The sequence below is a fragment of the Oncorhynchus mykiss genome, chromosome 14 (genome assembly GCF_057628025.1).
Source record: "Oncorhynchus mykiss isolate SJ-2025 chromosome 14, ASM5762802v1, whole genome shotgun sequence".
In the NCBI taxonomy this organism is placed as follows: domain Eukaryota; kingdom Metazoa; phylum Chordata; class Actinopteri; order Salmoniformes; family Salmonidae; genus Oncorhynchus; species Oncorhynchus mykiss.
In genome coordinates this window covers 34,835,445-34,853,166 of record NC_143035.1, presented here as the reverse complement: position 1 = coordinate 34,853,166, position 17,722 = coordinate 34,835,445, and the positions used below count along the sequence as shown (strand labels likewise).

The 17,722-nt window shown below is 41.3% G+C and overlaps 2 protein-coding genes across 3 annotated transcripts; one reads left to right on the top strand and one right to left on the bottom strand.

The window, feature by feature from the left end:
* Positions 1 to 44: 44 nt before the first annotated feature.
* LOC110489179 (uncharacterized) lies at positions 45 to 5,519 on the bottom strand. 2 transcript variants are annotated; one of them, XM_021561792.3, is made up of 3 exons: positions 5,265 to 5,519; positions 4,359 to 4,445; positions 45 to 1,997 (listed from the first exon to the last, which is right to left on the bottom strand). In XM_021561792.3, exons 1-3 carry the CDS (start codon positions 5,295 to 5,297, stop codon positions 1,293 to 1,295), a joined length of 825 nt encoding a protein of 274 aa, XP_021417467.2. In that variant the 5' UTR covers positions 5,298 to 5,519; the 3' UTR covers positions 45 to 1,292. The 2 variants fall into 2 exon arrangements, with proteins under 2 accessions (XP_021417467.2, XP_021417468.2); XM_021561793.3 differs by lacking the exons at positions 4,359 to 4,445; positions 5,265 to 5,519 and adding an exon at positions 2,395 to 2,738.
* A 344-nt stretch (positions 5,520 to 5,863) lies between these two features.
* On the top strand, positions 5,864 to 12,539 carry LOC110489177 (serine/threonine-protein phosphatase 2A catalytic subunit alpha isoform). Its single transcript, XM_021561790.3, has 7 exons — positions 5,864 to 6,716; positions 7,246 to 7,455; positions 8,184 to 8,357; positions 9,286 to 9,375; positions 9,840 to 10,001; positions 10,141 to 10,259; positions 10,476 to 12,539. Exons 1-7 carry the CDS (start codon positions 6,615 to 6,617, stop codon positions 10,546 to 10,548), a joined length of 930 nt encoding a protein of 309 aa, XP_021417465.1. The 5' UTR covers positions 5,864 to 6,614; the 3' UTR covers positions 10,549 to 12,539.
* The last annotated feature ends 5,183 nt before the right edge of the window (positions 12,540 to 17,722 follow it).

Below are 17,722 nucleotides of genomic sequence, written 5' to 3'. Positions count from 1 at the left end.
TACACTACACTATTAAAATATCAGTGACAGTCAAGACAATATCATTTAAGAATGACCATTTCATTTTAATTTTTGGTCATACATACAGAAAACTATCTTATCGTTACACATAATCCACCATAAAGCATTTTCTCCGTTGGTTAAAATGATAGTTCCTACTCAACACCATTCTGGGTTTGCTTTAATCAATTGATAGTTCACTTGTGAGAACAAAGAATAAAGGATAATACAGTACATTGAGAAGACAAAAACATTAATATTCACAGAGTTAGAAATAACAATTCCTTTGTCGTCAAATAAGTATTATGAGAGGTTTTCAGATGCACTGTGTTCGTGTCAGTTTATTTTTTGATTTTTTGTAATCTTTATTTAACTAGGCAAGTCCGTTAAGAACAAATTCTTATTTACAATGACGGCCTACCCCGGCCAAAATCTCCCCTAACTTGGGACGACGCTTGGCCAATTGTGCACCACCCTATGGGACTCCCAATCACAGCCGGTTGTGATACAGCCCGGGATCGAACTCGGGTCTGAAGTGACGCCTCTAGCACTGCGGTGGAGTGCCTTAGACCGCTGTGCCACTCGGGAGGCCCAAAAGTTCAAGCACAATTTCAAAAAACATGTTGTAACAATGTTATATTGCATGAAATCCTGTGTATAAATATGCTATGTATAAATACAAATAAAAAATATGTTATACCATACAACACAAAAAGACACAAACACTGCCACACGCACTCTGGGAGGTGTTTAAGATTCATGTTTTGCTAGTGTGTTTTGTGTTGTTTTCTACTCAGATGCATTTTCAATGTGGAAAACATCAGGAGGACAAGCAAACTACTAATGATAAAAGCACATTATATCAGAGCATAAAATAAACAGATGAATGAAAGTCAGATATTTAAACATTTAAACAAAACATCAACCCTTCTCCAGACAGCGAGCATTTGACTAGATTATGACTAATAGTAGGCTATTTCTCATTCCTGTTTAGCTAAAGTATATTGACTGTATTTATTATATGCTTTATCATGCAATTTCTGTAAAATAAGATAACAAACTTATTGAAAAAAAGAGAGCGATTTCAGTCTTTGGATAGGGACAGATTACATGGTGACAATATCAGCAGAGTGCAATGAAGAGAGGAGGAGCCATTCATTAGTAACCAGTGCCAGACATATCCAAAAGTCAACCAATATTTTGGCTACATGAGTCCCTTCTAGACATCAACACCCTTTAGGAAAAGCACTCAAATATGATTTCCAGGCAATAGATACGAGACGCAGGCATAACTACTCGTTAGGTTCCTCCACTTTGCCAGTAGGCTCACGCAAGCCTCGTTTCTGCATCAGGTTGTAAGGGAAAGGTGCCACTTCGAAGCTGGCATAGTCCAATTTCTTGGTACCATCACAGCTGGCATAGTCCAGTTTCTTGGCTCCGCCGACGCAGTTACTGAAGCCTAGTTTCTTGGTAACATCACAGCTCCCGTACTCCAGTTTCTTGAGCCGAGCCAGAGTCTTGATGCTACCAGGAGGCCTGCCAGGGCTAACCTTGTAGCCTGCTGCTTTGGTCGTACCCAGAGGCCTGCCGGGACTGGTCTTGAACCCTGCAGCTTTCGTGGTCCCCAACGGACGTCCAGTGCTTGTCCGGTAACCGGCTGACTTCGTGGTCCCCGAGGGTCTCCCTCTACGGCCGGACTTGACGACGCCTCCTTTCTTTTTCTTGGAGCTCTCTGTCCCAGTTGGAGTCTCACTGGGCCCTCGGATCCTCACTGTCTGAGGGTGGAACTCATTCTGGGGCTCTTGTTGCATTTGACAGGGCATGGGCTTGTGCAGGTTTGGGTGGGGCAGCTGTAGAGTAGGGGGTGGAGGCGAAGGGTAGAATTTGTTGGATTGCGAGCTACATAAGTCAAAGTGGCTGGTTGGGTGTTGACATTCCTCTGCAAGGCCACTCATGCAATAGTCATTGCTGCTGCCAGTGACTTGGTGCATCATTTTCTGTTGAGGGGTACAAATGAAAGGGAAGCAGGTTTAGAGTCATTGAATTGGTATGTGTGACACAAACTTACGAGCATGCACATAAACACACACACACACACACACAATAAGAACCTAAGTTGGTGATGCACATCACTATGTAATGCATATGTTATAAAGTATCTATTCTATGTGCAAAACATATTGTCCAACATTATTAATTAGAACAGGCTATTGTTGCAAAACCATATCGACGGTGTTAATACAATACGCAACGTAGTGTCTCGCTATTATGCGTTTACAACCCAATAATACGACAGCCGTATAAATGGGGCAATGGGCGCTACTACAACGAAATACCACGAATAAAACTGCTGCATTTGCGAGTACATTTTGAGAACATTAAAAAACCACAAACCTCATTTGTAGGCGGATCATAGAATGCAAAGGGTTAAATATGAAACCGATTTTCCATTCTTGACCTCCATAACATCCTAAAAACGCATGTATTCTACGCCTTTATATTCCATGGATATTAACTTGATCCTGGATGACATTATGCGCTGGGTATTTGATATTTATTTCTTCTTCTAAGGACAGAGGTTTAAGTGAGAAAGGCAGCCATTTTCCTCTGGTTTCTTTCTTTTATAAAATAGGAGGGGCTCAAAGCGCAGGCGCGCCAGACTTTAAGGAAACCTAGCAGCCCTATAAAGACATTTACTATAATAAAAACATGGCATGTAATCCAGACATATTTCGATCAAGAATATAGGATATTATGTCTTTTATTTGTAATCTTTGTTTTGAAATTGTGGACATTGTGTCCAGGAAATGAGGTAACAGTTTTGAAACAGTTTTAGAAACGGTCGTCACTAGTGACAGCCAGTCATAAACCCCGCCCATTTCTACGTCTCGTCTTAAAATGTGATTTTAAACCTTAACATTAACTACACTGCTAACCTTATGCCTAACCGTAACCTTATATTAAGACCAAAAAGCAAATTTGTGTCTTCATATCATTTTACGATATAGGTAATTTGACTTTGCGGCTGTGATAACTAGTAGAAACCTTTATAAACAGAGGTTTATCAATACTGTACTTTCAGTAGGTGGTAGTATAACAACGACAAACATTAAGTACAGGATAAAAAACTAGCTTGATCTACTAAACCGTGTAATATAACTACATTTGGCCTGACATTAGTGGGAAAGCAATCTAATTTACAGAACTCACATCAGTTTTTGTGTACAGTTTCATACATATTCACATTTCAGTCACATCGCTAGTTCTTCACTGTCTGATTGTCAAACAGTAGTTTGCCTCTGTGAAACTGTAAACAAATATTTTCTATACACATTTATTTGACTGCATCCGCAAATCAACTAGCCTCACTATTTACGAGGCTACAAATCAACTAGCCTCGCAAAAGCTTAACGAAGCTACAAATCAACTAGCTTCGCTCTGGCTACAAATAAACACCAAAAAACAGAGAAATCCCGTGTTTTTTTATAATACATCATATTTAATATGAGCTACATGTTGTGTGTATGAACTGACATGTATGTGGAACTGATAGATACACTACATGTTCATGTTTTTAAATGTATGTCAATTGTACAGTTTTTTGTCTGTAATGTATTATTTGTTATGTGTCTGGGACCCCAGTAAGACTAGCTGTCACCATCAGCGTCGACTAATGAGGATCCTAACAAATCAAAACAAACATGACAACAGAAAGACTACATTTACTGTAATACTTTGTACTGTTACGCTTGAAGCTGGGAAGCAATAATACACATAGGCAAGGCATTTCCCAGTAACATTGTTCCACTAGTCATTCATTCCCTATTGAGTTCACAGGACTTAGGTCCAGTTGATTAATTAAAACAATTAAAACAAAAAAAAATACCCCCAAATGGCACCCTATTCCCTCAGCCTGATCTCGTAGCCCTTAATAGCTCTACATACTGTAGGGAGTATGGTGTAATTTGGGACACAACCTATATGCCAATTATTAGGGCTCCCTAATGATCTTGGTCTGTTTCTGTATCTTGGTAAACATACTTGTCCCTGACGCTGACTGTCATTCAACCCAAGATGGAGGGGGTCAGACTGGGTAGAGAGAGGACAGAGAAGACATTCAGACTTGAAGCAGCGTGTACAAACCAGCTCATAATCACTATATTAATCACTATATTTCACAGACTTTATGGTGAGGATTTTAGTCAGGAGTAACAAGTAATGTAACCCCTAAAATGTCAACGTTTCTGATTCTGTAGGTGGACTGTGATTCCATTATTCTTTCGTCCACTGTGGCTTGGTGTTATGTAAATGTAGTATTAGCTTTTCAGTAGCCCCCTCTGGGAGTTCCTAGTTCCTACCTTAGTCTCCAGCTTGAGCGTCTCTCCTTTGGCCAAGAAGCCATTCAGAGCAACTCTCAGGTCTTTGAGGTTAGCAGCATCCAGAGGCTGGGAAAGAGACACAGGATTAAGAAAATGTCAAATACATGCAAATCATTCATCTGCAAATGATCAAGCCCTGTAAATATGAAACATGTAAATTACATTTGACTGAGAAACTAGGAGTAGAAACCCATTAAGTGTAGATGTGTTGGTTGTTACCAGTGTTGGGGAGTAGTGAACTACAAATAGTTCAACGAGTAATTTCCTTACATTTTGCAGTATCTTGGTGGTAGTTTAACTAAATTCAAATATTGGTACTGTTTTCAGTAGTTCATATTTTGTTTGCCATGTAGTGGTGTTTTCGGCATCAGACCTTCCCAATTCTCACTTGAAACGTCGTTTTTGTGTTTAATAGGCTGAATTACACTTTCTGTTAACATCTGACTTTTGAGTGATAATATTCTTGCACTTTGTAGTCAATTACATTTTAGATATGATAATTTTTCACGAAGTAGTTTGTAACTTACAAACTATTTAATATGTATATATTAGTAAACTATCTTTTTCTTATGGGTAACTTTAGTGTAACTTAACTTATTCCAGTTCGGAGTAATTGGTAGCTTAGTAAAGTACATTTTCAGAGTAGCTTCCCTAACACTGGTTGCTACATTGTATCAAGCTTGATCATTAATTCAACTAGTTTTGTTGCTGTTATGGTATCAGACAGGTCTGTCAAATCTAATGACTGGTCAAAACATAAGTCCTCGTGGACGCGAGCTGTACCGATTTCAAAGTGACGATGTAGCTAGGGTTTAGGTGAAGAGGTTCAGTTAACTATATGTTATTTTACAACAGAAAATAAACGTTAAATATTGAATGTCTTACCTGCTGTCCTCCTTGCCTCAAAGGTGCTGCCATTTTATCCTGGGTAGTGCTACCCGGGTACCGTGGGACGTCGCTACCCTAAACCCTAACCTTAACCCCTACTACAGTTCCCTAACCATAACCTCAAATCGTACCTTAACCATTTTACATTTCAAATCCAATGGAGTAACCTCGGAGTTGGGAGAGGAATCAAGATTGCATGGACCATTTCTCATACTGCTGACTAGGGTGAACCTCAATGCGCATGCGTGTGTCTTAAACATTAGGAGCCGCTTTAAATTCTGGATAGTTGCTTTTGCATCTTTGCCAGTCCGTTGTATTTATTCACTGTGAAATATTATATATATTTTTTATACCATTTATTTCAGCTTGATAACCTGCATATGCATTTGAATAGCAATAGACCTATTCACACTATTATCCACAATATTCATGGTATTGAATGTGATAGATTCATTATTTTAATAACGAGAGCCCATTGAAGTTCCCATTCGCAACCACACGGTGGGAGTAAAGCCCAGATGAAGGGGACGGGTGAGGTACGTCGGCCAATGACGTAAACACAGCAATATATACGGGGGGTTTCGTTTATCTGACTCGGGTTACCCCGGCGTGAGAAATTTGAGTCGGGTGAAAAGTGACTGCATTTGTTTAGGAACCGGGCTGGCTCCCGAGCGTGAGCCAGGTGCCCAGCTCTGGTCGTCGGCGTTGTCGGCTCAAAACAAAAGTGACGTAATTAAACACGTGGTGGAGGGATGAGTTGGATTCTGTGTTTCCACATGCAAAAGTGATTAAGAAAAATGATGTATCTGCCTTCCCAATCCTAGTTTGAAAATTCAAACATGTATTTTATGGAAAAGAGATGTTACTGGGCGATGCACCATGCTGCCTTGTTGACAACCTGACAGAGAGACGCAGAGTAATGTTTGATTTGAGAATTGCGCTCCTCCCTCCCCGTTTTCGCCTGACGATGTGAGGGAGCGTTTCCCCGTTCATCTCGGGCCAGTGTAATAAAACTCTCTCATTGATTGTTGCTCGGTGAAGAAGCAGGGTTGGGTCCTCGGAATTTCATACAGAGCCAGTTTTCTGCAACTGCGGCTGTACCACGCATTTCTTTAGCTATTTCAGATAAACAGGATATCGAGGCGCATGCAGCGCTTATTTTTTAACGAGTAGCTAGCTAGTAAGGGGGGGTTGAACCAATTTAAAGCAGGTGTCGGTGACCTAGCTAGCTCGTACATTCATTTTCGACGAAAGCAAAAGGAGTGCGAATGACGAGAACGCATTAACTAAACTAGTTTTCAATAGGTAACCTAACTAGGGAGTTTGCTCGCTGAAATATAACCAGACATGGACGACAAGTCATTCACTAAGGAATTGGATGGGTGGATTGAGCAACTCGGCGAATGCAAACAGCTCTCGGAAAATCAAGTCAAAGCCCTTTGCGAGAAGGTAATTTTAACCCGTTTAATTCGTATGATCTTGCAAGCCCTTAGCCGGCAAATTAGCTTAGCTAATATTTGCTATGTTAAGCAACTCTCTTACATTGTTATTTGGTCCGAGCACGGTTAATTTCCCCACCGGCTATGGTTTGTTACTGCTAGTTAGTTACTAGTTCGTTACTAGTTAGTTAGTTACTAGCTACATTATTCTGAAAATGGCGGCGGAGTCTATAGCCATTGCATCCACTGTGGGGTTGACTGAATAGCGTTGATGTTGTATTCTTTATATGAATGTGCTTGGAAATTTCAGTTTGTTCTTACGCTCCGTTCTGGCTTGTTGCAGTTGAATTTCCAATTGTGCCCCTTGGGTATCAACTACCGTATATAGTTAGAGCTTAAAAATATGCATGCATTTTATAAATAAAGTACTCAAACATGAAATAACATAACTCCCGCTCTTCCCCTTTGTATCCCCTACTTCCCCCACCCTCTTGTTTAAATTCCAAACCCCAAACTCTTATGTCTCATTTCTTTCCCAGGCCAAAGAGATTCTGACGAAGGAGTCTAATGTGCAGGAGGTGAGATGTCCGGTCACCGTGTGCGGAGATGTCCACGGACAGTTCCATGACTTGGTGGAGCTGTTTAAAATCGGAGGGAAGTCTCCTGACACCAACTACCTCTTCATGGGAGACTATGTGGACAGGGGCTACTATTCTGTAGAGACAGTCAGTCTCCTAGTATCTCTCAAGGTAAACATAGACAAATGTTTTAGAGCAGGAAAGGGCAACTTTAATGGGGGTGGGCGCCCCATAAATGCATCATGAGGGGCTGCAGTGGAATTGCCTGACGACTCAAAAGGAGTTCATCTAATTAAGTAATTTCATGCAATTTTGCCATAGGGTGGACAGAAATGTTTGCTAAATATATTGGGGCCCCTGGTCTGTGTCCGGCCATGGTTAATACAAGTTTAGATCGCTGACTAGGCTAACTTACCAATCTAAACATTGTTTAGCTTGCATGGACTAATTGAGTGACTGTTAGTGACACACAACGAGAGAAACTGCTGATGCACGACCACAATATTTATTGAAGCTTATCAATTCTAATTCTCAACAGCAAATTGAGACCCTGACTGAGTTCCTATTGATACACGGGCCCTACCAAACGTGGCCCGCCAGTTGCCCATTCCTGTTTTAGAGTGTATTCTATAATAGCTTCGGCTGATTCCTTTCTGATATTGCGTAGTTGGTGTATTTTGCACAGGGAAAAACCGCAACCAGGTTAAAACTTAAACTGGTGGTGGAGGCCAGTAGGTCTACAGGGAGGACAGCCTACTGATATAACACAGGATAAGGTTCACTGGCTGCTACTGTAAATGTCTGGTTGATGTGAGAACAGAAGGTGCAGTCACTGTGAATGTCATGTCTTGTTATGCGCATTTTGTCCTATCCAGAGATATTAATCATTTGTTTTTCAGGTGAGGTACCGTGAACGAATCACCATCCTCCGAGGGAACCACGAGAGCAGACAGATTACCCAGGTGTACGGCTTCTACGACGAGTGTTTAAGGAAATACGGAAACGCCAACGTCTGGAAGTACTTCACAGACTTATTTGACTACCTGCCCCTCACTGCACTGGTAGATAACCAGGTGAGATATTAGTTGTTACAGGTGCATTATGCAGAAATCACTCCGCCATTTCATGGTTGCAAAAAATTCTAACAGTTTGCTTAATTTCAGTTTATGTAACAATTACCAGCAGTCATTGTGTAGAGAATCATCGTACCATCTAAACTACTGTGAAATATATTTTCCAGAACCAAAATAGTTTTTTTTTAGCTGTTTGAAGCAAATCTAAACCGTCAGTAAAAGGCGCACAGATGAAACTTAAGACCGGGAAGCGTAGAAATAGTGCACACAGAACAGATCTACCACTTCCTAGGCTTCGTTTCAATGAGAAAGACAGCTCTATAACTCACACTTCTATGTGAATTTGGTCATGTTGCCCCCCCCCCCCCAAAAGAAACATATTTTAGTGTATTACATATTTATTTATTAGTAGAAGCATTACATAAGTGTCTTTTGATTGGGTCCTTGAAGAGTGCTATATATAAAACTCATGTACTATTAGGATCACTGTTCTGAAGGAGAGGAGATTCAGCAACATGGAGGACAATGGAATTCAATAAAAAGCTTTTCTTTTCTTTCTTTTTTACAAATGGAACCAACTATTTTTCGGCTTTTCACCTTAGTCTAAAAGCCGTACCGCATTGGTTCTACTTTTAGCAACATTTTTTTATTTTTTATTGAATTCTATTGTCGTCTGTGTTATTGAATCTCCTCTCCTTCAGTTTGCTCCTCAATTCATGCTCCGTGGTTGGAAAGAGGTCTCTTCCTCGATAGCTACTGTTATTACATAACCATGCAATTCAGCAGCAACGTGCTGTACAATACAGATTGTAAAAATAAAAACATCTACATCCCAACAAGGTGTTAGATGGTATTTTAAGCCTTAATGATTTGATTCGTTCGAGCACATTTTTAGATGGAAATGTCCTGACTCGTTGTTCCTCTGCAGATCTTCTGTCTCCACGGTGGACTGTCCCCCTCAATAGACACACTGGAACACATCAGAGCGCTGGATCGCTTACAGGAAGTTCCTCATGAGGTCAGCTCACTTCCACGTTCCTAGAAACGACGTCCAATCTTCATATTACCATGCTAGTTAGAATGCATGTCCAATATGTTGTTTCATAATATTGACTTACTTGACTTAAACACTTCTGTGTGACAGCTTTTGCCTCTAGCCAGGAGATCCTTGCTTTGTTCAGTTCATGTAGAGTGATGCGTTTCCAGTTGTTCAGCATCTTCATAGTGTGGATATTGAACCACTGGAGTCTGGAAGCCCTGACATTGTATAGCAGATGTTTAATCTGTTCCATGGACTTCTGGCCAACCAGTCACTACTCATCTCACAGTTGTAATATGCGCTCAGCAAACACCTTAGATAAAATCATGTGGTGACTCTGTGTTGCAGCCTGACCTCACTAATATGGCCACCTTATTCACATCATGTGGTGTTCGCTGTATTGTTTTGACCTTACTAACATGGCCACCGTCTCCTTCCCCCAGGGTCCGATGTGTGACCTGCTGTGGTCAGACCCTGATGACCGTGGCGGCTGGGGCATCTCTCCCCGCGGTGCCGGCTACACCTTTGGACAGGACATCTCAGAGACTTTCAACCATGCTAACGGACTCACCCTGGTCTCCAGAGCTCACCAGCTGGTCATGGAGGTATGTTTTTAAGTTCTGAAAATGTATGTATTTTTAATACCAAAATGCAGACATTCTTTTGTAATTTGCATGAATTCCTGTTTTTAGATTGTCTTGTTCCTAGACGTACCTCTGGTTTCCTGAGTGTTTGTTTTGACAGGGTTATAACTGGTGCCATGACCGTAACGTGGTGACTATCTTCAGTGCACCCAATTACTGCTATCGCTGTGGAAACCAGGCCGCCATCATGGAGCTGGATGACACGCTCAAGTACTCCTTGTAAGTATTCACTTCAGAATAAAATTCCTGTTGACAATTCTTTACTTTAGCTTTATTGTTAAACTCCGTACATTGGAAATTGTTACGAGTAGATAAATGAGTTAGGAAGCTTCCTTTTCTTATCTTGATTGATGAAATGAAACGAACCCTCTATTAGATGGACTGTCGCTCCAAGGCCTCGTATCAGGTGTGTGAGTGTCTGTGTTTCTATTCCAGCCTTCAGTTCGACCCCGCCCCTCGCAGAGGTGAACCCCATGTGACCCGCCGCACTCCTGACTACTTCCTGTAAAAGATCCCAATGCCTGTGAAGTATTGCTCTAGATTCTTCTTAGTGAAGAAGTGGGAGAAGATGCGGGAGAAGGGAGCATCGGTATAGAGTTGTGACAAAGTAAGCATCCATCAATCCATGGACCAAAATGTGTGCCATAATTTCACAAAATGGAAAAAAATGTCACAGTCATCTTTAAAGAAGACCACACAACCGACACCCACCACAGTCCATGGAACCAGTTCCTTCTCTCTCTGTGCATGATGTTATATTTATCTCTGAAAATGATTCTTAATTGTAAAGATTACAGTGTACTATATATAGTAATAGGGTGCCATTTTGGAAGCAGACAGTCTCATAGTACCTGCTGGTTTTGTCAGGAAAAAGATCTGCTTTGAATGAATTAATCTGCTGAGATTAAGGCTTAAATGTAACCCTTGTGGTAGGAACATAATTCTAGTATAGAAACGTTTTGGTGAACCTAACTCGGCATGGCCTCAAACTGGAAGGTTGCAGTAAACAAACATGTTATGTTGTGAACATTTTTCTAACAGAAATTCAATTGCTTTTTTTGTGTGTGAATTTTAAATCATTGTTTTCAGACTTGGTTGAGCGCTGGATGGAATTGAATTCTTCTTTCTCTTTGCACTTTTGTATTTAATGTTTATCATGACACTGACAAACTACAGCATTCTGTTTTACGCTGCGTTCAGAAAGTATTCAGACCCCTTGACTTTTTCCACATTTTGTTACATTACAGCCTTATTCTAAAATGGATTAAATAAATGTTCTTCCTCATCAATCTACACACAATACCGCATAATGACAAAGTAAAAAAAAATGTTTTTAGAAATGTTTGCAAATATAAATAAAAAAAATAATTAAAAATACCTTATTTACCTAAGTAGTCAAACCCTTTGCTATGAGGCTTGAAGTTGAGCTCAGGTGCATCCTGTTTTCATTGAACATCCTTGAGATGTTTCTAAAACTTGGAGTCAACCTGTGGTAAATTAAATTGATTGGACATGATTTGGAAAGGCACACAACTGTCTATGTAACGTCCCACAGTTGACGTCAGAGCAAAAACCAAGCCATGAGGTCTAAGGAATTGTCCTAAAGCTCCAAGATAGGATTTTTATTTTACCTTTATTTAACTAGGCAAGTCAGTTAAGAACAAAATCTTACTTTCAATGACGGCCTAGGAACAGTGGGTTAACTGCCTGTTCAGGGGAAGAACGACATTTGTACCTTGTCAGCTTGGGGATATGAACTTGCAACCTTTTGGTTATTAATCCAACGATCTAACCACTAGGCTACCCTGCCGCCCCGGATTCTGTCGAGGCACAGATCTGGGGAAGGGCACCAACAATTTCTGTTGCATTGAAGGTTCCCAAGAACAACGTGGCCTCCATCATTCTTTAAATGGAAGAAGTTTGGAACCACCGAGAGACTCTTCCTAGAGCTGGCCGCCAATGGCAAAATGAGCAATCGGGGGAGAAGGGCTTTGGTCAGGGAGGTGACCAAGAACCCGATGGTCACGCTGACAGAGCTCCTATGTGGAGATGGGAGAGCCTTCCAGAAGGACCACCATCTCTACAGCAGTCCACCAATCAGGCATTTATGGTGGTGTGGCCGGATGGAAGCCATTGCTCAATAAATGGCACATGAGTTTTCCAAATGCACCTAAAGGTCTCCTTAGACCATGAGAATCAAGATTCTCTGGTCTGATGAAACCAAGATGGAACTCTTTGGCCTGAATGCCAAGCGTCCCGTCTGGAGGAAATCAATTTTAAAATAAGGCTGTAACGTAACAAAATGTGGGAAAAGTTAAGGGGTCTGAATACTTTCTGAATGCAGTGTATATTTCACCCCCAGCAAATACCTTTTCTGTCACTCACTTGTCCATTAGTTGAGTAAAACCTATTTCAGAGGAACACCTGTACAAAATGACATCCCTTGTTATAGATACCTTTCTGTTTTGCAGCCTCCGCTATATAATAAAGATTGAAGTTGTTCCTTTGTTGCTTTGTCCTGTATGGTTCTTAGGCGCTCTTCTGCGTGGCACAGAGGCGCAGTGTGACCTTTGACTTTCAGAATGACGTTGCCCCTTGATCAAATGTTATTTGTCACGTACACATGGTTAGCAGGTGTTAATGTGAGTGTAGCGAAATGCTTGGGGGGGGGGGGGGGTTGACACGGTCAAATGATTACGTTAGTGATAGAAAGATGCCCGAGTTTCCGACTTGGAATTTCGAGTTGGATTCATATTCAAAAGGATTTTTGACAGATGGAGCTTGTTTTTTTTCCTGAGTTCCCAGTTGTCTTGAAAGCACTTAAGTTAGAAAACAGATTTCTGAGTTCCCAGTTGTATTGGTATATAAGGACAGACATATGCCTAGACAGTAGAGCAGGGGTGTCAAAATGTTGTTTTTTTCCTTTCAATTAAGACCCAGACAACCAGGTGAGGGGAGTTCCTTACTAAGACCTAGACAACCAGGTGAGGGGAGTTCCTTACTAAGACCTAGACAACCAGGTGAGGGGAGTTCCTTACTAAGACCTAGACAACCAGGTAAGGGGAGTTCCTTACTAAGACCTAGACAACCAGGTGAGGGGAGTTCTTTACTAAGACCTAGACAACCAGGTGAGGGGAGTTATTTACTAAGACCTACCAGGTGAGAGAGTTCCTTACTAAGACCCAGACAACCAGGTGAGGGGAGTTCATTACTAAGACCTAGACAACCAGGTGAGGGGAGTTCTTTACTAAGACCTAGACAACCAGGTGAGGGGAGTTATTTACTAAGACCTACCAGGTGAGGGGAGTTCCTTACTAAGACCTAGACAACCAGGTGAGGGGAGTTCCTTACTAAGACCTAGACAACCAGGTGAGGGGAGTTATTTACTAAGACCTAGACAACCAGGTGAGGGGAGTTCCTTACTAAGACCTAGACAACCAGGTAAGGGGAGTTCCTTACTAAGACCTAGACAACCAGGTAAGGGGAGTTCCTTACTAAGACCTACCAGGTGAGGGGAGTTCCTTACTAAGACCTAGACAACCAGGTGAGGGGAGTTCCTTACTAAGACCTAGACAACCAGGTGAGGGGAGTTATTTACTAAGACCTAGACAACCAGGTGAGGGGAGTTCCTTACTAAGACCTAGACAACCAGGTGAGGGGAGTTATTTACTAAGACCTAGACAACCAGGTGAGGGGAGTTCCTTACTAAGACCCAGACAACCAGGTAAGGGGAGTTCCTTACTAAGACAACCAGGTGAGGGGAGTTCCTTACTAAGACCTAGACAACCAGGTAAGGGGAGTTCCTTACTAAGACCTAGACAACCAGGTGAGGGGAGTTCCTTACTAAGACCTAGACAACCAGGTGAGGGGAGTTCCTTACTAAGACCTACCAGGTGAGGGGAGTTATTTACTAAGACCTAGACAACCAGGTGAGGGGAGTTATTTACTAAGACCTAGACAACCAGGTGAGGGGAGTTATTTACTAAGACCTAGACAACCAGGTAAGGGGAGTTCCTTACTAAGACCTACCAGGTGAGGGGAGTTCCTTACTAAGACCTAGACAACCAGGTGAGGGGAGTTCCTTACTAAGACCTAGACAACCAGGTGAGGGGAGTTCCTTACTAAGACCCAGACAACCAGGTGAGGGGAGTTCCTTACTAAGACCTAGACAACCAGGTGAGGGGAGTTATTTACTAAGACCTAGACAACCAGGTGAGGGGAGTTCCTTACTAAGACCCAGACAACCAGGTAAGGGGAGTTCCTTACTAAGACAACCAGGTGAGGGGAGTTCCTTACTAAGACCTAGACAACCAGGTAAGGGGAGTTCCTTACTAAGACCTAGACAACCAGGTGAGGGGAGTTCCTTACTAAGACCTAGACAACCAGGTGAGGGGAGTTCCTTACTAAGACCTACCAGGTGAGGGGAGTTATTTACTAAGACCTAGACAACCAGGTGAGGGGAGTTATTTACTAAGACCTAGACAACCAGGTGAGGGGAGTTATTTACTAAGACCTAGACAACCAGGTAAGGGGAGTTCCTTACTAAGACCTACCAGGTGAGGGGAGTTCCTTACTAAGACCTAGACAACCAGGTGAGGGGAGTTCCTTACTAAGACCTAGACAACCAGGTGAGGGGAGTTCCTTACTAAGACCCAGACAACCAGGTGAGGGGAGTTCCTTACTAAGACCTAGACAACCAGGTGAGGGGAGTTATTTACTAAGACCTAGACAACCAGGTGAGGGGAGTTATTTACTAAGACCTAGACAACCAGGTAAGGGGAGTTCCTTACTAAGACCTAGACAACCAGGTGAGGGGAGTTATTTACTAAGACCTACCAGGTGAGGGGAGTTCCTTACCTAGACCTACCAGGTGAGAGGAGTTCTTTACTAATTAGAGACCTTAATTCATCGAGTGCAAGCCCCCAAGGACCGACTTTGTGAAACCCTGCGCTAGAGTCCAATGTCACCTCTATTAGCAATGACTAACCAACCAGCTGACGCTTTGTCCTACTTCTGAGTGAGAATGAGTCACCTGTGCTCCCAAAACAGACCACTAGATGGCAGTAAATGTCCCTATATTGCTTTATTGTTTGCACTGTATGGTACTAAGGGGTAACTGCCCCCCCACCCCCCTGTAATTCCACAAGATGTCACCAAATTATTTCCCCACCACTGCCCTAGCTGCCACTGCTCTTGCTCAACAAAAATGTCCTCTATGACATCACAACCTTTGGAGATATTTCAACAACTATTTTGTGGTAAATTGATCAAGTTGTAGATATATTCCAATGAAGTGAGATCTATACTTGTTTTTTTTTTAAATATACAAGTAGGAAAGCCTTAAGCTAAATAATACTCTTGTTTAGAGAGAACAATGTCTATAATTTTTTTGTAAACTAGTAATATGTTGGATGAGTGTCTTGGGCACCCCCCCACACACTTGGTTTATTTTTAGGTTTATGGTTATGAATGTGTTTTTACCTGTCATTTAGACAATGACTATCCTAGTTAGCACAAGTTTATGCTAACTTGCTAGCTAGCAACTTCACTAGCAGTAAATGCTAGCCAGCGATCTAGTTAGCATAAGCTGCTATGGGTGCTAGCTAGCAACCTTACTACCAGATCGTCTGAGGTGAAATACATCAAAAAGATAACGTAACTTAATTGCAGTTGTAAATGTATCCACCAGTGACTGATAACTTTATAGCATTTTAGCTATTTTACACAGCATTTTATGTCATATAGCCAGCCTGGTGCAGGTCTACAATTTTGTTTCTGGTGTCCTTTGACAGCTCTTTGGTCTTGGCCATAGTGGAGTTTGGAGTGTGACTGTTTGAGGTTGTGGACAGGTGTCTTTTTTTTATACTGATGACAAGTTCAAACAGGTGCCATTAATGCAGGTAACGAGTGGAGGACAGAGGAGCCTCTTAAAGAATAAGTTACAGGTCTGTGAGAGCCAGAAATGTTGCTTGTTTTCTAGGTGACCAAATACTTATTTTCCATCATAATTTGCAAATAAATCCATAAAAAATCCTACAATGTGATTTTCTGGATTTTTTTTCTCATTTTGTCTGTCATAGTTGAAGTGTACCTATGATGAAAATGACAGGCCTCTCTCATCTTTTTAAGTGGGAGAACTTGCACAATTGGTGGCTGACTAAATACTTTTTTTCCCCACTGTATGTACAAATTAGAATCGTGCAATAGCAAAGAGAGTTGCCAACATCAATGTTACGCTGAATTAATTAGTTAAGATATTGTTATTTGATATTAAGTTAGTTAAGATATTGTTATACTCCAATGTTATCTAATGTTCTTATTTATAATCCATTTCACTACTATATTCTAAGTAATATTTTTAGTTTATTATTAAAAACAACTATTGAACATCTTTTGCTCCTGAGTGTAATTTTAAAGACTGCTGGGATTACCCTGGTACTTAAAAAAACGCACCTTTTCTAAAAACAATTTTTCATTAAATAACAAAAAAAATGATTTCCTTTTATAGTTTATTCACCTAAGCATGACCTTTATCCACTACCAATTTTCTTTCCAAATGTTCCTTTTTTGTGTCAGCAAATAGACATTGTTCTTAAGGGGGCTAGTTACCTCCTACTAATACCCTATCACGTTCACTTAGTCCAGCCTCTAGTTAGATAGGCCTATGATATGAATGGCTGCAAAGATTGCGAGGATAAGTTAAAATTTGGATAGGTTTATTAGAGTGAATTTTACATATGATTGAAAATATGTTAGTTAATGTTTCTCTATGGTTCCATTTAATTTGTATTTTGTAAAATCAAAGGCCCAGTGTACAGCAGCCTACAACTGATTTACAACAGTTCAATCCATTAGGTTTGTGTTAAAAGATCTGACTATTGGAAAACCAGCTTTCCTTCCGCTGCCCTTGATGTTGAATATTTACCCCTCCCCCATTATCTGGGGCAAAAGTGAAAGCAACATACATGGCAATTTCAATTACAAGCCAAGTTATATACGCTGCCATGCACTCCATCAAACCATATCAGACCGTTAAGGGCCATATAAGGCGGCGTTTAGACAGGCAGCCCAATTCTGATCTTCTTTTTTTTACTAATTGGTATTTTGACTAATCAGATCAGATCTGACGTGCTTGGTAAAATGACCATTTTGTGGGAAAATATCAGAATTGGGCTGCTTGTGTAAACGCTTTTTGTTGGCTTTGTAATGTTTCCTCTTCTACAAAGGAGCAAGCCCCCGTCTTGAATAATCAGTGGACGTTTATATTGCTTCAAATATAGGGAGTCTACTGATGATGCGCATAATGCAGTGATTCTGCTTCCTGATATTCTTTAACGAAAGCTTATGGAGATAGGCCCAGAACTAGACAATACAAAGGGGAAAAAAGCTGATATCTTTCAAAGTTGTATTGGGGCTCCCGAGTGGAGCGGTCTAAGGCTCAGTGCAAGAGTGGTCACTACAGTCCCAGGTTCGATTCCAGGCTGTATCACATCCGTCCTTGATTGGGAGTCCCATAGGGCTGCGCACAATTGGCCCAGCGTCGTCCGGGGTAGGCCGTCATTGTAAATAAGAATGTGTTCTTAACTGACTTGCCTTGTTAAGTACATGCTATTGTCATCAATTATCTATCTGTTCCGCAAAAAATAGTAAGGTGAAGTTAGCACACATAACCAAACACTAAC